The sequence below is a fragment of the Rhodotorula paludigena genome (assembly GCF_050403205.1).
Source record: "Rhodotorula paludigena JCM10292 DNA, Rt_paludigena_JCM10292v1_ctg11, whole genome shotgun sequence".
In the NCBI taxonomy this organism is placed as follows: Eukaryota; Fungi; Basidiomycota; class Microbotryomycetes; order Sporidiobolales; family Sporidiobolaceae; genus Rhodotorula; species Rhodotorula paludigena.
Genome location: NW_027481447.1, coordinates 139737 through 157027, shown reverse-complemented (window position 1 = coordinate 157027; position 17291 = coordinate 139737). Strand labels below are relative to the sequence as shown.

At 62.8% G+C, this 17291-nt stretch overlaps 8 protein-coding genes across 8 annotated transcripts; 3 read left to right on the top strand and 5 right to left on the bottom strand.

Annotated features, from left to right (window-relative positions):
• Positions 1–343: 343 nt before the first annotated feature.
• On the top strand, positions 344–3378 carry JCM10292_002284 (glycoside hydrolase family 3 protein; the record flags this gene model as incomplete). The annotated part of the gene is made up of 9 exons (XM_076647790.1): positions 344–433; positions 495–801; positions 859–960; positions 1017–1214; positions 1276–1976; positions 2026–2444; positions 2497–2715; positions 2776–2854; positions 2911–3378. The coding sequence occupies 9 exons, from the start codon at positions 344–346 to the stop codon at positions 3376–3378; spliced, it is 2583 nt and encodes an 860-aa protein (XP_076506612.1).
• A 935-nt stretch (positions 3379–4313) lies between these two features.
• Positions 4314–7607, top strand: JCM10292_002283 (uncharacterized protein; the record flags this gene model as incomplete). Its single annotated transcript, XM_076647789.1, has 14 exons — positions 4314–4423; positions 4540–4704; positions 4766–5349; positions 5492–5778; positions 5842–5893; positions 5979–6091; positions 6207–6349; positions 6414–6541; positions 6597–6637; positions 6690–6829; positions 6910–7040; positions 7099–7316; positions 7380–7444; positions 7511–7607. The coding sequence occupies 14 exons, from the start codon at positions 4314–4316 to the stop codon at positions 7605–7607; spliced, it is 2274 nt and encodes a 757-aa protein (XP_076506611.1).
• Positions 7608–7837: 230 nt separating this feature from the next.
• JCM10292_002282 (Gfo/Idh/MocA family protein) lies at positions 7838–9430 on the bottom strand (the record flags this gene model as incomplete). The annotated part of the gene is made up of 7 exons (XM_076647788.1): positions 7838–7900; positions 7965–8068; positions 8146–8331; positions 8401–8824; positions 8927–9229; positions 9292–9296; positions 9367–9430. 7 exons carry the CDS (start codon positions 9428–9430, stop codon positions 7838–7840), a joined length of 1149 nt encoding a protein of 382 aa, XP_076506610.1.
• A 364-nt stretch (positions 9431–9794) lies between these two features.
• Positions 9795–11900, bottom strand: PTC5 (type 2C protein phosphatase PTC5; the record flags this gene model as incomplete). The annotated part of the gene is made up of 5 exons (XM_076647787.1): positions 9795–9908; positions 9984–10284; positions 10350–10495; positions 10571–11576; positions 11653–11900. 5 exons carry the CDS (start codon positions 11898–11900, stop codon positions 9795–9797), a joined length of 1815 nt encoding a protein of 604 aa, XP_076506609.1.
• Positions 11901–12174: 274 nt separating this feature from the next.
• JCM10292_002280 (uncharacterized protein) lies at positions 12175–13675 on the bottom strand (the record flags this gene model as incomplete). Its single annotated transcript, XM_076647786.1, has 4 exons — positions 12175–13054; positions 13167–13371; positions 13430–13496; positions 13565–13675. The coding sequence occupies 4 exons, from the start codon at positions 13673–13675 to the stop codon at positions 12175–12177; spliced, it is 1263 nt and encodes a 420-aa protein (XP_076506608.1).
• Positions 13676–13991: 316 nt separating this feature from the next.
• JCM10292_002279 (zinc finger MYND domain-containing protein) lies at positions 13992–14906 on the bottom strand (the record flags this gene model as incomplete). The annotated part of the gene is made up of 5 exons (XM_076647785.1): positions 13992–14174; positions 14241–14252; positions 14309–14471; positions 14529–14593; positions 14649–14906. 5 exons carry the CDS (start codon positions 14904–14906, stop codon positions 13992–13994), a joined length of 681 nt encoding a protein of 226 aa, XP_076506607.1.
• Positions 14907–15036: 130 nt separating this feature from the next.
• VMA7 (H(+)-transporting V1 sector ATPase subunit F) lies at positions 15037–15715 on the top strand (the record flags this gene model as incomplete). The annotated part of the gene is made up of 5 exons (XM_076647784.1): positions 15037–15093; positions 15162–15243; positions 15330–15412; positions 15479–15566; positions 15660–15715. The coding sequence occupies 5 exons, from the start codon at positions 15037–15039 to the stop codon at positions 15713–15715; spliced, it is 366 nt and encodes a 121-aa protein (XP_076506606.1).
• A 218-nt stretch (positions 15716–15933) lies between these two features.
• JCM10292_002277 (uncharacterized protein) lies at positions 15934–16940 on the bottom strand (the record flags this gene model as incomplete). Its single annotated transcript, XM_076647783.1, has 2 exons — positions 15934–16374; positions 16587–16940. 2 exons carry the CDS (start codon positions 16938–16940, stop codon positions 15934–15936), a joined length of 795 nt encoding a protein of 264 aa, XP_076506605.1.
• Positions 16941–17291: the final 351 nt, after the last annotated feature.

Sequence of the window (17291 nt, the reverse complement as noted above, 5' to 3'; positions counted from 1 at the left end):
CCCTGCATTGGTCGGCAAATTCGGCGTTGTGTGCGGCGCCAAGGATGCAATGCACGTGACCGCGAGTCGGCGTCGAGCGCTTGCGGAAGCGCGCGGCCGCTTTTGCTGACGGTGCGACAAGGAGAACAGCGAGAAACGGGCCGCTGGTCGCCCACGGAAGAGGCGCGGCCGAGCTAAAATGTGCCGGCGGTCTATTCCCTTCGCCACGTCTCACTAGGCTCGAATATAAGAGAAAGAGACCGACGCCGGCATCGGGCAAGCTGCCCCGCGCCGAGCTCCTCCTCCACTTCTGCTCGCCGCTCTCCCTCTTACCTCTCTCCACACACCCGCTACAGCGCCAACTATGACGCAGACCAAGTTCCAGAAGTTCGATGTCGAGCAGAAGCTCAAGGAGATCCCCCTTGCCAACAAGATCAAGCTCCTCGGCGGCAAGGTGCGCCGGCGGTTCGGACCATCTTCCTCGCACGCCGCACTGACTCGTGAGCTGCAACTAGGACTTCTGGTGCTTTGAGGATGTTCCCGAACAAGGCGTGCCCGCTGTCCGCACTTCCGATGGTCCCAACGGTGTTCGCGGCCGCAACTTCTTCAACGGTGTTCCCTCGTCCTGTTTCCCCTGCGGCACCGGTCTCGCTGCCTCCTTCGACCGGGACATGATGCACCGCGTTGGTGGTGCACTGGCGGACGAGTGCCGCGCAAAGAGCGCGCACGTCCTCCTCGGCCCGACCATCAACATCCAGCGCAGTCCGCTCGGCGGCCGCGGCTTCGAGTCGTACTCGGAGGACCCGCTCGTCAGCGGTCTCAGTGAGTTGATGCTCTGTCTCGTCTGGGCTGGACAGAACTGACTCGGACCCCGTGCAGTCGCTGCCGCCTACGTGAACGGTCTCCAGGAGAAGGGTGTCGCGTCGACGATCAAGCACTTTGTTACCAACGACCAGGAATTCGAGCGCTTCTCGGCCGACAGTGAGTCCAGTTCAGACGCTATAATCGAATAAGTACTCACTTCGATTCCTTCACAGGTGTCGTCTCGCAGCGCGCTCTTCGCGAGATCTACCTCGAGCCCTTCCGCCTCGCCGTTAAGCACTCGAACCCTCTCTCCTTCATGACCTCATACAACCGCCTCAACGGCACGCACTGCTCGGAGAACAAAGAGCTTCTCGACGGCATCCTCCGCGGCGAGTGGGGGTGGGATGGTCTTGTCATGTCCGACTGGACCGGTACGTCTGCACACCAATACACCGGCTTCAACTCGCTGATGTCGTTGCCGCGCTTCTGAAGGTGTCTACTCGGTCAACGAGTCGATCAAGGCTGGCCTCGACGTTGAGATGCCCGGTCCTCCAGTCATGCGCGGCGCCACCGTCAACCGTGCTTTCGGTGCCGGCAAGCTCACGGAGGAGGACATCGACGACCGCGTCCGCAACGTGCTCAAGCTTGCCAACATCGCGATTGAGTCGGGCATTCCGTTCTACACCGGCGAGGACAAGGTCGACACCCCTGAGCTCCGTGCTCTCCTCCGCGAGGCGGCTGCCAACGCAACTGTCCTCCTCAAGAACGACAAGGGTCTCCTCCCGCTCAAGGAGTCTGCCAAGGGCAAGAAGATCGCCGTCATCGGCTCGAACGCCAAGCTCGCCTTCCCGTCCGGTGGCGGAAGTGCCTCGATGTCCGCCAGCTGGGTCGTCTCGCCACTCGAGGCCATCACCGAGGCTGCCAAGGCCGTCAAGGCGTCCGTCGACTTCGCTGTTGGTGTCTCGGCGTTCCGCTACGTTCCGCTCATGGACGCCTACCTCACTCACCCGACCAAGAAGGAGGCCGGCGCCCTCGTCGAGTTCTTCAATGGCAAGCCGAGCGACTCGTTCTTCGCCGATGTCAACTCGTTGGCCCAGAAGAAGGCCGACTACGCTGTGGACACCAAGTCCTCGCTCTGCTTCATGATCGACGGCATCCCTTGGGAGAAGCTTGAGGGCCACGTTCTCACTCGCGTTCGTTCCTGCCCTCCGCCATCCGCTGGTTCTCTTGCTGACGGCCTAGACTGTACAGTACACGACCATGTTCACCCCCGACGTGTCGGGCAAGTGGACTTTCGGTCTCGGTTCCATCGGCTATTCCCAGCTCTTCCTCGACGGCAAGCCCATCGCGGAGAACGTCAAGTCGTACAAGGCCGGCGAGCTCTTCTTCAACATGGGATCGGACGAGGTCCGCGGCGAAATTGACCTCGAGGCCGGCAAGTCGTACAAGCTCGTGCTCCACGGTTACGTCGACCCGGACATGCTCGGCGCCTCGCCCTTCTCGTTCCGCTCGTCCTTCCGCATCGGTGCATTCCCGAAGGTTGTGCCGGCTGAGGCGCGCAAGGAGGCCGCCGACCTCGCTGCCAAGAGCGACATCGCCATTGTTGTTGTCGGCACCAACCCGGACTGGGAGTCGGAGGGCTTTGACCGTAAGGACATGAAGTGCGTCTACTCCTCGCTCGATCTGTTCAGAAACTGACTGCTTCGTTCGAAGGCTGCCGGGCGAAACCGACGAGCTCGTCAAGGCGGTTCTTGCCGCCAACCCGAACACGATCGTCGTCAACCAGTCGGGCACGCCTGTCGAATTCCCGTGGGTCAAGGACGCCTCGACTCTCGTCCACACCTTCTTTGGCGGAAACGAGCTCGGCAACGGTCTTGCCGACGTGCTCTTCGGCAAGGTCAACCCTTCGGGCAAGCTCCCGCTCTCGTTCCCGTATGTCTTCCTCCCTCCACCTTCTACACGATTGCCGTCGCTGATGTCCTCTCTCAACAGTGTTCGCCTTGAGGACAACCCTGCATACCACTCGTTTGGTATCACTTCGGAGACGCCGGGCAAGGTCCTCTACGGCGAGGTTCGTCCACTGTCCCTGCCCGCCGCCGAGCCCCTGTTGACATCCATGACCTACAGGGCATCTACGTCGGCTACCGCCACTACGACCGCATGAAGCTTGCGCCCGCCTTCCCCTTCGGCCACGGTCTCTCGTACACGTCCTTCGAGCTTTTGGGCCTCTCGACCTCGGCCGTCTCGGACGCGGGCGACTTCACCGTCTCGTTCTCGGTGAAGAACACGGGCAACGTCGACGGCGCCGAGGTCGCGCAGGTCTACATCGCCGCGCCGTCGGACGGCAGCCGCATCACTTCGCCGCCCAAAGAGCTCAAGGCGTTCGAGAAGGTCACGCTCAAGGCGGGCGAGTCGAAGAAGGTCGAGGTCAAGCTCTCGCGCGAGGCCTTCTCATACTGGAACGAGCAGCGCAACTCGTGGGTCGCGCCGGCGGGCAAGTACGAGGTCCGCATCGCGACGTCGGCGGCTGACAAGGATGTCAAGCTCTCGAACACGGTCGAGCTCGAGAAGGAGATCCGCTGGAACGGTCTCTGAGCGTGTCGCTTTACCCCCAGCCGCCCCCTCTCGCATGGACGTGATCGTCGTTTCCTCTGTATAGACTGTTCCTCGGGAAGATGACCAATATACGTGCCTTGGTCTCCATTCCATCGGCCCCGATGCCGCAGATCTGAAAGCTGTCCGTCTCTTCTGCTCCCGCTCGACCGGCGCGCTGCCCGTTCCACGCGTCGCGAGCCCGGCACGCGGAAGCAGGATCCCGCTTCGCAGCCGTCCCGACAGCGGCGCGCCACGTCGCACAGCCCATCGATATACCGGCACGATCTTGAACGAGCAAGAAGGGCGGCGGCAGCGATTGCGCCGTCAGAGCCGAGCCATAATGAAGGCCGCGTTGTCACGAAACCGCCTGCCTAGGCTTGTGCGCGCAGGCAGACATCGATGTCCCTCGACCGAACGACCTGGCTCACCGTTGCAGAGGCCGTGCAAAGCAGAATCGTGTGTTCCAGCAGGATTGCCGTAAGGAGTCTGGTTCTCGCCGCGCGAAGAGGCAGCACGAGAACGCGGTTCGGCCGCTCAGCCCACGCGGCGACTGATGAGTACCTTCTTGCACGCTGGCAGCGCCGAACACAGAGCCAGCATGAGCCGGAGACTGCAGCGAACAGCGACAGACGAGCGAAAAGCGTGGAGCAGAAGCGAGCTCAAGAGGACACTGCGCAGTGAGAGGCACAAGCTCGCAGTATCCGTAACGCATCGACCGCCCGCCGTTCACCCAGGTGCGATCGACAACGCGGACGAGGAGCAAGGAGGAGTCGGCTTCTTCCTTCGCCGCACGCTTCGCATCAGCCCCGAACGGCTCACGGACATCGGGGGTCCCGCTCGGGCAAACAGGCTGCATTGCGCGGCCAGACCGACGCAACTGCTTTTCGTGCCGCGCCCGCCGGTCCGTTTTCCCCCCGCAGTGGCCGACCAACACGATGAGCTCTCCAGGTTCTCCGCTCGACGCTGAGCCTGCCAGCCTGAGCGAGCACGGAGACGTCGCCCTCACCGTCACGGGCAAGCCTCACAAGCGGCCTTCAAAGATCGCGTGCGTCGCCGCCCTCCCCGCCTCGTCGCACAACTTCGGCAGCCTCTGTCGATCTTCGCATGCGTCTGCACGCTGTCTGACGCTGCTCACCGTGTTTGCTCGGCTTCATGCAACAGCTGCCTGGGCTGCCGCACCATCAAAGTCAAGTGCCGGCTACCCAACGGCGAGATCCCGACAGGGCAGTGGGACAAGGACCAGAGCAAGTGCTCGCGCTGCATTCGCCTCCGTCTCCCGTGCGAGTACAAAAGCGCACCGCGGCGAGGCCGCAAGCCAAAGGATCGGTGCGCGGTTGTCGTCGGCTTGAATCCCGTCATCTTGCTGACCTCGCTGGCGATCTCGCAGGTCTTCGCTCGCGCCTGGGTCCAACAGCGGCTCCGTCCCTCCCCCTTCGCTCGGCGCAGACGCGACCACCTCCGGCGAGCCCCTCGCCCAGCTCGACGTGAACGAAGCGACGCCTATGTACAACCTGCCGCCCTCTTCGGGCGTTGCTGCGGACCCGACGGCGCCAGCGTACTCTCTCACGCCCGGCTTGGGCACAATTGCCTCGACGTCTACGGCGCCCATGCAGCCTCCCTGGCCCGTTCCAAGCCCGAATGCGAATCCTTCGCCGCACCTCGCTTTCGCGCAGCACTCGCCCTACTCCGCCAACGCCCTTCAACTCCCAATTCCGCTACAGCCGCCCGCATGGCCTCCTGCGCGTGCTATTTCCTCTGCGACCCACAGCTCGCCGGTGCAGGGCGCCGGATCGCACACCTCGCCGGGATCGGGGACCGGTTCGCTCATCGAGAACAGCAACACCATGCTCTCGCTCGCCGAAGCGGCCGATGTGCGCAGCTCGAGCTTCACGACTCAACGACCTTCATTATTGACCGCTGCGGCAAAGGGCAAGAAGGCGTCGCCGAAGATGCCGGATCCCGTCGACCTCCGTACGTTTGGCGAAAGCCTTTCCGGCCCACTGCGAACCTGTTCGAGCGGGGCCAACGTTGCGACTCCGACGGGCCTTCGGCACTCGTTCATTTCACAGCCGTTCCATTGAGCCAAACCCCTGACAACGTTCGTGGCTTGCAGACGTTCTTTCGGCACTCGAAGCGTCGCAACTCTTCCAGCTGTTCCACTCGCAATTGAATCCGTACATCATCCTCTTCGACAGGCACCTTCACACCCCCGAGTACGTGCGGAGCACGTCGACCGTCCTGTTCACCGCGATCCTCGCCGCGTCGGCCAAATTCTTCCGCCCCGACCTTCATGCGCAACTGCTGCTCACTGCACAGCAGCTCGTCACGCGCTCAATGGGCGGTGATGGCGAGCCGCATATCGGCTTGGTGCAGTCGCTGCTCATCCTGACGTACTGGAAGGTGCATTGGCTGCGGTCCCGAGTTGCGGTGGATATGACTGACCAAAATGCTTTGCGATCGCAGGAACCGCTCGACACGTCTTCGTGGCTCAAGGTCGGGTATGCGATCCGACTCGGTAAGTCGCGAAGCCCGAGACGCTTTTACGCGACCCGGACCGCGTGCTTAGGCAAACTCAGATCTTATCTTCTGCGTTTTCACAGGCTACCAACTCGGCTTGCATCAGAAGAGGTACACGGCGCTGCCGGCCAATGAGCACGAAGCGCGTATCGTTCTTGACCGCGAAAGGACGTGGATCGTCCTGATTTGCTTCGACGTGCGTTCCCTTTCACAAGAAGCCGAATGCTCTCCAAGCTACGCAGTTTCGAGCGTATCCTGCGATGCGCTCAGGCATTGCGGGCAGCTGATGAAGCCTTGTGGACTCGTGACAGAATTCGTACATGCTCTCTGAGGAGGACGCCCCCGGGGTCGACACGCACATGATTACGCAGTGGGACGTCGACATCGACTCTTGGCTCGACGAGACGAAGCCGTACGATGTGCCCGACGACCACGAGCAGGTCATCTCGATCTCGTGCGTTGCGCGCGAATGCCTCCGCGTAGACGACCCGGATTGACTTCTCGCCGTCACATCGCAGCCTCATCAAAATATTCCGCCTGTATCCGAACGTCGCACGTGCACCGACAAAGGCTGTCGCAAGTACCCTTGCCACGCACCTCTCGTTTCTTCTCGGCGAGACACATCGAAAGTACCTCGACCCAGCATGTACGTTGTTATCCTCTTACATCGAGTCGACCTCACTGAGGCTGTCCGACTGCAGCACCGCAATACCGTCCATTCAGTCCCGCCGCAGCGCACAAGGTACGCGCCGTTGTTCCAGCCAGGGCACGAACTGACTCGTCTCCCGTTACAGGCCCGCTTCCACTGGTGTGATGCGAGGCTCTCGCTCGCACAAGCGTGCTTGACGGCCGCAGGTGTCGACGATGCTCGCGTACTCGCCGACTACATGGCTCGCTGCGAAGACTTCGTCATGTGCTTCGAGGAGGCTGTCGCGTGCGTCCAAGTCTTTCGGTCGTCCGAACCGCCCAACCGCCACCCAGCTCATCTCACTGATATTGCTTTGCCGACGACAGCGAGAGCATCCTGCGCTACATGCAGGACTCGTATGCTATCAAAGCCTTCGCTGCGGGCGAGTACTTCGGCAAGCTGTTCCCGCGCGTGCACAAGACAATCCAGGCGAGCATCATCTCGTGGATCACGCGCAGTACGCTAGCTCTGCCCGCGTCTCTCGGGTCGCGCGCTGACGCTTCTCGTCCCCGCAGTCTACGTCGCCAGCTCAAAAGCGAAAGAAGGCAACGACAATTCGGCCGCAGCTTTCCTCTCGCGCTTCTACAAGGCGATCCTGCACGCGCTCCACCCTGGTGGCGTGCCGCCTACTCGCCCCGCCTCGCCGCGGGCCGGCGCAAGTACGGGCTTTACTCCCGGCGGGACAGCGAGCAGCTTCGGATCGGTCAATCCGTTCGAGTCTCTCGGAGGAATGGTGCGTTCTGGCCTTCGCTGCTACAGAACCATCAGCGAACTAACGGATCGATCACGTCCGCAGGAGAACGGGATCTTTGGTGACTTCGACACGCTTGTCGCCGACCTGAGCCGCGACAATACATATTGGTGCGGCTCTCTAGAGTGACACAGCACCCTTCTCCTCTTGCTTACGGCTTTCTGATGTCGTCACAGGGACTCGCTTAACTCGGCACAAGCCAACTCGAGCTGGGCTTGGCTCGATCAGGCGCTGCTGCAGCCACCGCCAGGGAATGTTGCGGGAGGGGCATGATGAGCGGTTGTTGTATACTTGCTGACGAAAATAGCAGTGTGTTGTGCGATTCTCTGAAGCTGTCAAGGGCTCGCGCTGAGTGGAAGCCGACAGCCTTCTCAACAATGAGAGGTTGCACACGACCCAGATCGAGCGTGCTTCCGATTATCCGAGCCCGACCCCCAGCAATTGGCTTTGTCTTCGGCGAGACAAGTTCATTTGAGATACAGGAAGCGCTGCTACACTGCCTCTTATGCCTGCTCGAGTCCAGCGGGGTACCTGTAACCGACCTGCTCGCGCCACTTGTCCATGATCTGCCAAAGGAGCCAAGCACAGTGAGACAGGGTAGACCAGATCATTTGATGGAGAGGAACGGACCCGCATTGTGAGCGCCGACTCGTTCCACGGCATGCGCGAGTTCTCCTTCTCGCCAGCACGGAGAGAACGAGCAACGGCATCCGCCTCCCAGTGCAGCCCGAAGCCTGCACATGTAAGGACCCGCCAAAGCGACCCTTCAGCGGTCGTTCATGCTATCGTCGATCGTAAGAGCGTGACGCACCCTGAACCGGGAAGTCAAACACCTCTTCGTCGAGTTCGATGCGGAAGGGGCTGTCTCCGGGCTTGTTGCGGCGGACGATGATCTTGTCCGGACGAGAGAGGCCTCCAGGGATGATGATGGACCCTTTGGTACCGGTGACGAGGACGCCGACGTCCGGAGGGGTCGAAACGGCGTTGTTTGCATTGACTGCTCGGGATAACGCGTCAGTGATGAGGCCGTGGCGAATTGGGCTTAACGTAGAATGGGACCACGCACGGTTGGCACGCGCTAGGAGGTTGTCCCAGTCCATGATGATGGTCGAGTAGAGGTCAACGCCCGTGCGAGGGTGCGGAATCATCGAGCTGATCATGCGGCTTGGCTCGGCGCCCTTGTTGTCCGGGTGGTGGTACAGCGTCAGGAGCGCCCACAGGATTGTGTAGGGCCCGAGGTCGAGCTGGCAACCGCCGGCAAGGTCCGGGTTGAAGACACGGTGTGTGTCGGGAAGTTGGTCGTAAAAGCCGAGACCAAAGTCGGCGCTCATGTTGCGGATGTCCCCAATGACGCGCTGCTTGTGCAGCAGCTCGTGGTACTTGTACGCGAGCGGGAAGAAGCGAGTCCAGACGGCCTCCATCAGAAAGACGCCCTTGTTCCTTGCCGTCTCGACGAGAATGTCCCACTCTTTGGCGTTCAGCGTGGCGGGCTGCGCACAGATTATGCATCAGTGTCGGCGCCTAGGATGCGTTCCGCAGCTGCGCGCGCAAATTGCGCCGAACAGCCGAAGCGATAGCAGAAAACGACGCACCTTCTCGACGAGCACGTTCTTGCCTGCCCCGAGCGCCGCCTTTGCCACGCTGAAGTGCAGCGTGTGTGGAGTAGCAATGTAGACCAAGTCGACGTCGTCGCGCTGGTACAGCTCGTCGTACGAGCCGAGAGCAACCGGCTTGGTCTTGTCGAGCCCGCTTTTCTGCGCCCAGCCGCCCTCGGGGCAAAAGTCGTCGATGGACTTCTGCGCTTTGGACAGGGCACTGGAGGAAGCGACGGCGGCGACAGCGTGCGCGACGTCGTTGCAATCACGGCCTGAGGGGTCGAGGACGAGGTCCTTGATCTGCGAAGTCCGCTGGGGTCAGTGTGCGCGGCATAAAGCGGTCACAGTGGAAGAGTGCACACCATCTCTGTGGGCGTCACGCATGATCAGCAGTCGTCGCAGTGGAGGACAGTCCCGCGTGAGAGCAGCCGACGCACCGCTCGCGATCCATCCGCCTCCAGCAACACCCCAGCGCAGCACGAACGGAGCAGTAGCAGCCATGACGAGTCGCAGGTAGCTTGAGCGGAAGCAAGCAGCGAAGGACCCGCAGGTGGAGACCTCAAGCGACACGCCGGGGTTTTATCGGCCGATCATGCGGAACCCCAGCGCCGCACGCTTCTGCCCGGTCACGGGCCGAGGTGGGCGGCACAGAACCGGGGAATTCGTGATCTCGTTGCGTGAGGCCCGTCGACTCGCTGGAGACATACGAAAGAAGAAGTGCGCAGCTGGAGGGAAGGGAGGCACGAGGAAGGGATCGCAGCGAGTACTGTTGACTGTAGGTAGCTCGAGAGCCGCCATCTCCAAGCAACTTCTGCGGCGAATTTCTCTCTTAAAGACACTCTAGTTGGTGTGCAGTATGTGCATTTCAGAGCTTGGGTTTGAGCGGTGTGTCGAAGCCCTCTTCCCGCCTGTACACGCCGCCGGACCCGCCCTCGCCGTCTCGTGCGGGATCGCCGAGCAAGATGACCGTGCAGGTAATCTGCGTAGGTGTCGGGGCCCATGTCAGCTCAGTCACAGCAGGGCAAGGCAGAATAAAAGAAGAGGCGAGACGCACGTCGTCGCGGTAACGCCGACTGAGCGGCGCCGGGATGCTGAGCAGCACCGACACGTCCTTCCTCTTTGCCCCGCCCAGCGAGTTGCGCATCAAGTGCGTCGCGAGGTTCCCGTCCTCGAACGTGTACACCTCGCCCTCGCCGCGCATCGGCTCTTGCCGCGGCGCGTGCGACGCGTACGGCCCGCTCACGGCCGTCGGGTCGGTCGAGTGCGCGAGGACCGCTTGGCGCGTTTGCGGGCCGCGCACGCCGCACAGGTGCGCGCCGACGAGCGAGACAATCTCCTGGTTGTCGAGGCGATCGCTGCGGACCGGTCAAATGAGGTCAGTGTTGGCCTGCGCGAGACAGCATCGCAAAGAGGGACACACTAGAGGCCGTCTGTTGCGAGGACGACGAAGCGCGTTGCCGGCGGCTCGCCAGGGCTGGAGACGGGGAGGAAGGAGCCGATCGACTTGCGCTGTCGCGGTCGTTCGGCAGAGAGGTCGACCGAGACGACTTCGGGAGTGGCGGTGACCTGCACGTGGCCCGTGAGTCAGTTCATGCGTCCATGGGCAAGTGCGGAGGATCAAGTCGGCGATCAAGAACGCACATAGGGCGGAGTGAGGTAGTTTCGGGGCGGCCCGCGCACCGAACCGGGGTGGAACGCCGCCGCCAGCTTCTGCTGCTGCCCGGGCGGCCACTTGTACCTCGCGTCGCCGAACGCGCGGGTTGGCTCGAGCCCGCCGAGGACGCGCCCGCGGACGATGACCGTGTCGGCCTCGTTGGGCGGGTGCTCGCTCTGGATGCGCGCAACCTCTTTCGGGTTCCGGCCGGTCTGGTCCTCGCTCAGGGGCTCGACGCGCCACTTGCCGCCGTCCTTGCCGTCGGGGACCCAGACGCCCATTACCGCGCGCGAGTCGCCCGTGACGGCGACGTGCAGCTTGTTGCGGCCGGCATCGAGGAAGGCGAGGAGGGCGCAGCTGCCGCTGAGCGCGGGGAGGAGCGTGTTGAGCGCCTCGGAGTGCTCGACGCCGAAGCCGCCCGACTTGGTCGCGGCCATCGAGGGGAGCTTGCCCTCCTTTTCGAGCTTGTCGAGCAGGCGCACGGGCGCCGACACAATCTCGTGGTCCATCTTGGTGAAGGCGTTCTTGATCGCCTGCTGCATGATGGGGTCGTGCTGGTCGAGCTGGGGCTTGTGCGGCGAGGGCGAGCTGGAGAAGAGGGAGAAGATCGAAGACGAGGACGAGGGTTTCGAGGGCGACGGGGACAGGAGCGAGAGGTAGGGGTCTGCGCCGCGGAAGACGAGGTCGAGTTCGCGGGCGACATAGGGGACGAGGGCGGACGAGAGGAGGTGCGACGTCTGCCAGCCCGAGTGGCCGTCAAAGACGCCGAAGAAGACGAGGTCGCCCTGGACCTTGGATGCGTCGTTGCGCTCGAGGATGGTGCAGCAGCTCGAGTCCTCGATGGGCGAGTTGCTCGCGAGGTTGTTGGTGTCGTAGCGCAGGAGCGGGTTGTTGCGCCGCGAGACGGCGAACGACGCCTCGTTCTCCTTGAGGCGGGCGTTGGTCTCGGCGGCCGTGAGGAGGTTGAGCGTCTTCTTGCTCGTGCCTCCGGTCCTGCAGGTCGCCCGGCGTCAGTGCACGGGTGCTCGATGCGGCCCCACCGGCGACGAGCGGAGCGGGAAAGACGCACTGCTCGACGACGGGGACGGTGAAGCTGGGGCGGTCGCCCTCGTGCTGAGCCATGTCGTCGCCGGTGCGCCGGTACAGCAGGAAGCCCGTCACGCTTGCGCCGAGGATGCCGATGAGCGTCAGGTCGAGCAGCGAGCGCCGGCTCGGGGCGACCGTCGTCGAGTACGGGCGCGGTGCAGGGCGGTGGAGCAGCGCAGCACTGGGCCGCCAGTGCGCTGCTGCGAGCGGCAGCCTTCGCGGCGTCGGCATCGTCGCACAACGTCGACGAGAGGAAGCGCCGAAGACGAAGACGCCGACGACGACGACGACATCGCTGCGACGCTCGCCCCGAGGGCGTGCGATCGAGGCTGCGAGGCAATGCACAGTCTTGTACCGGTCGGGCTGGAATATGTCCCGCTTTCCCACTTCGAATTTTGGTCCCCTCCTGCTCCTCGTGCTTTCCCTCGTTACCAAAAATCCGCTCATCGCCAGGCTCTTGCCGGCGGCTGGATTGCCATCGGGCTCGCTTGCTACATTCACATTGCTATACCTGCGCCCTGGAACAGCTCGCATACCCCACTCCTCCCGCACCAAGACCCGCTCCTCCTCCTCGAACGACCTCGACACCATCCCCTCCGTAAGTCGTCATCCCTCCCGGCGTGCTCAGCCTCGTAGGCGGTCGCACAACTTGCTCCGCCCGCACTGGGAGCTCGAGGTCGTACCCGCCCAGCTCGGGCAAGCCTGCCGACGGAGTTCGCTGCTGCCGCTGGTCCGAGAGCGCAACAGGCGCATACGCCCCGAGAGCCGGCGGCGGGTTGAACGGCGCAAACGCGCCGCTTCTCGGTTGCGGTCCGTGGCTCACCGCGCCGAGACCGCCAACGGCCCCGAGGTTGCCGTACGCGCGGTAGTCCGTCCCCTCGCCGATCTCGGGCACGCCCTCGCGTGGGCCCTGCGAGCGCGGGAGGGGCGGCGGGGCAGTAGAGCCAGCAGCGTAGGGCATGGTGGGTGTGACAGCTTGCGTTGCGAAAGACGTCGTGCGGCTGCGGCGCGTTGGTGCTACCGACGGCGCCTTGCCCACCGAGACGTGCCGGCGCCATGCGTCGACCGGGTTGGTCGACATGGCGCGGAAGAACCCGCCTGCGCCGCCGTTCGAAGGGCTGGTCGGACCCGGGCCGGGCGAGTACGTCTTTTCTGACGGAGACGCGGACGAGGAGCTGCGTGATTTGCGACGGCACAGAAGGAACAGCAAGACGGCGATGACGGCGAGCGCAGCGACGCCGCCGACTGCGCCGCCTACGATGGCGCCGACATTCGTCGAGCCGTTCGAGTCGTTTGGCGGGTTGGGCGTCGAGGACGGCGTCTGGAATCCTGCCGACGTGATCGTTGGACTTGCCGTTGAGCTTGTCGTGCTCGGCAGAGCGGTGCTGCATCGCGAATGATCAGCCTGACTGTGGAACGTCGGCGAGAGACCCGGCAGGACCGAGTGCAGGGATGGCTGCGAGAGCGTCGGCCCCGATGAAAGGCTCGCAGACTCACGATGCATACGTGAACAGCTGCGGGCTCGCGCTCGAGAGGCTGCTCGCGAGCGCAGCCATTGAGGCCGTCGCCATCTGTCCCGGGTTTTGGCGCAGACACTCGTCCGTCGTGCCTGGCTGGACTTGGAGGAAGGCCCGTGTCGCGTAGTCTTTTGCGCTGGGTAAGTTGTAGATCTGAAAGCCAATCCAGGCGCCGGCGGGGAAGTCTGAGTGAGGTGTGGTCAGCCGGAGCCGAGCGTCGAGGAAGTGGATCGAGAGACGAACCGCAGACCCAGTCGAGCGTTCCCAGCGTGTTGGTGAGGTTGTCCCGCACGAACTCGGCAAAGTAGTCCTGTATGCGCCAGTCAGTATCCTCCGCTCGCATCACTGGGCGTGAGACGTGCGGAAGAAGCGACGTACGGTATCCTGGACCCATACGCCGATACCCTTCGTCACCTCGGCAGGACCGCGCCAAGTGAGCGTCTGCGAGACGCACTGCGTCGGCGTGGCTGCCTGGATCTCGTACGACATGCTCGAGTGGGGGGCTTGTGCGGACGAGGGATGCGCGACGAAAACTAGCAGAGGAAGGCCCAGCGAGGGTTTCGGGACGATAAGCGGTGGCGGCGACGCTCAGATGCGTCAGATGCGCCTGCGCAACGAGCCGCGGGAGCAGTGAAAGACGAGGAGTCGGCAAGAGAGGGACGAGCGCGTCGTTCGCGAGCGGATGGTCCGCGGACGGACGGAGAGGAGCCGATATTCGAGGCGGTGCGAGCGAGGATCGTGCATGCGAAACAGACAGACCGAGCAGTCGCAATCGCAGGTTCACGTCGTACACCTGCGTAGCAGGTCAAGCCTCGTCTTGCAATTGCAGTGCGGCCAGAGTTGCATTCGGCGGACCAGGCGTTTCGGGTGACGCTGGTGAGGATGGCAGCTCGTTGTCACCTCGTCGGCGGTTCTCGACGTTCGCGAAGCGCATGTTGGCCAGATCCTTGCAATCACGCTTGTGCTGCTTCCAGTGCGCGTGTTGGTGCTGCTCAGAGGGCGTGTCAGCATCTCGAGCAAATCATCGGCTTGCTCAATCGAGAAGCGCTCTTACTTCGGTAGAGCACTGTTATATACAGGTCAGTAGCGGCCTGAACGTCAGCCGGAGACGGATGCACGCACGTAGTATCGCCGCTTGCAGCCGCTACACCGTTTGAAGCGCGGCTCCGTCCCAGTTGATTCCCATCGATTGCACAGCGCACAATCCTGAGCGATCTCCGTCTCGTCCAGCTGAACGACGGCAAGAGGAAGCGTCGTGAAACCCCTCGCGATGGTTGTCCCAGTCCTGGAGGCCACGCCATAAGCCAACGCAAGTGCAACGACGAGGAGGAGGAAGCCGCACGTTCGCAGGAAGCCAGCGTGCTCGAGCTGCGGGACAATGCCCACGTTCTCGGCGTAATTCTTGACCTGTAGCAGCCTACCTCAGCCCTGGCAGACATGATGCAAGCGCGTGCAAACGGACCCAAATCATCTGCCGGCCGTCCAACGCGCGAGGGAATGGGTCCTGCGGCACGATGACCGAGAGCGCCGAGACAAAGGCTCCGTCTGGTCGGTCGTCTCGGGCATCCTCGTCGGCCACAATAAGGACGAGCTGCTCGCCAGTGCGCCCGAGAGCGACGAGCGGCTGCTCGATGTCGAGTTCTTCCTCGCCCTGCCAGCGCAAGTGGACCGTACGGATCCCGTTTTTGCCCACTCTGGACACTGCTGGAGTCGTGCTCATCCCGATCAGGACAAGTCGAGGATAGTCGTCTTCGCCAAGTCGTTCGCTCATCTGTTCGACTCTGGTCGTCTCGCCTCCTTTCGCCAGTCCAAGCCGGGAGTGAGCTCAGGCTAGCAGCACAGCGGCAGAGATGGCGACGTCGACGCAGTACAAGGACCGCACGCTGATAGCCACCATCGGCGACGAGGTGCGGGGGCCTCGTCTCTCGGCGTCGCACGCTCGTCTCAGCTTACGAGCGCCCGTTGGACTGCGCAGGACACAATCACAGGACTCCTCCTCGCCGGCACCGGCAATATCGACGGCCGGGGCAAGAAGAACTTCCTCGTCGTCGACTCGAGTACGTCGCCGCCATGCTATCGTCTCGTCCGTCTGCCACGGCAGGAGCTGCCAGACCATCGTGCTGACCTGCTTGCCGTCCTGCAGAGACGCCGGTCTCGACCATCGAGTCTGCCTTTGCCGAGTACACCGAGCGAAGCGACGTTGCGATCCTTCTCATCAACCAGCATGTCCGTCTGGTCCTTCTACCCCTTTCACTCTTCCAGACAGCTGATTCGGCAGGTGCGCTCTCGCAGGTCGCCGACCAGATCCGACCACTTGTCGAGAAGTACTCGCAGGCTTTCCCGGCGCTCCTCGAGATTCCCTCGAAGGATCACCCCTACGGTGCGTCCTCTCGCATGCTCGCGGTGCTGATCAGGTTGTCAACCTGAACCGCGCCTACTGAGAGGTCGTTGTTCTGACCCTATTCGCTTCCAGACCCTTCGAAGGATTCGGTCCTCAAGGCTGTCCGCAAGCATCTCGGCGACGCCTAGACGCCCTTTCTGTCTCCCTTCTCTGCTGTGCCTATACCCACCGCGTTCTGCATTGTATCTCGCTGTCACGGGCGGTCAGAGGCTTGTGCGCGTGAGCTGCACTTGCTCGCTTGTCTTGGCGTTCTCGCTTTGCGGTCGCTTCGCCATGCTGCTCAAACGAATGACACAACACGTACACGGCAATCGCAATCGAGCCTACTCATCGGTCTCGGCCCCGCTCAATGCCTGGCTGAGTGTGCCGACGTGTACAGCATCCACACGGGCTTGACGCCCCTCTTCTCCGCTTCGGCCTTGCGTTCGTCCGTCAGCTCTCGATCGACCGGTGGGCTACCATCCAAGGTCACGCCCATCACGCCCTCCAGGAACGACCGCGGCTCGAGCTGCCACGTCTTGACCATGCGCCTGAAGACGGCGTCGGGGTTGGGCGGGAGTGCGGCGTCCCACGCAAAGCACGCGCTGACCTTGGGCTCCTCCCAATTCCCCATGGCGCTGCCTATCGTGACGTCGTCCATACGGCTGGGTAAATGGAGGAAGATGCCCGACTTGGCACTCGCCGAATGATTCTCCTGCGCCTTCTCCCCTAGGTAATTCGCCCACAGGATCGGGCCGAAGAGGTGCTTCTGGCGCAGTCCAGACTGGAGCGCAAAGGCCTCACAATCCTGCGGGAGAAGACGGATGAGCAAGGGCCGCAATAGAGGGTGAAGCGGAAGAGCGCAACTTGCATAGAAGTTGTGCCCTTCGTCTTTCGGTTCCATATCTGGGGCGAGAGCCCAGCCAACGCGGCTCTTGTAGCAGGGGCAGAACGCGCGTCCCTCGAGAAGGGGGAACGACGTAACATCCTCGCAGCCGACGGCTGCTGCGGCTTCCCCACCTTGCAGAACTTGCTGTGCCGCATCAAGCGCTGGCAAATGTTGCGCTCGGCCTCGTCGAGGGCCTGCGTGACGAATTCGTTACGGATCCGGAGCCAGACCTCGGCAGGGACCGTGACGAAAACGCCGCACTCCACGGGCTGTCGCGCAGACGACATCAGGTGACGCCGGAGGAACTGCTGGATGGTGGTTGGCTTATCGATCATAGGCCCCAAGTAGCGTAGGCGCACGAGGTCAAACGTGTCAAGGACGTCCTTGATGGCCAGCCACGCTTGAACGGCGCGGATGTAGCTCAAAAGCGAGACGGCGAGACCGTAGCCGAGCCAGGTCTCGTTCCAAGCGAAGAAGCCGCCCATCCTATGGTGAGAGCCACAGAGAAGAGCCAGCGGACGTAGGAAGTGAAGCAAGACGAAGAGGCTGGAGGCTGGCGACGAGGTAAAAACCGGGCGAGCGGGCTCCAGGAGACGTCGCTTCAGTCCCGTCACTCGCCTTCGCCTGCTACTCCCCTTCGAAGAGCGGCTCAATACTGTTCGGCGATCCAGAAGGCGGCGAGACCCCCACGGCGGAATGCAGAGAACCAGCCGAGAATCAGCGCAGAGGAGAACGACGGTCCGGATGCTGATTCGCTGCGCAGAGTAGCGCACAGCCTGGCAGACGTCCCTCTTGCAAGTTGAACACACAGTAACAGCCACACACAACATAGAACG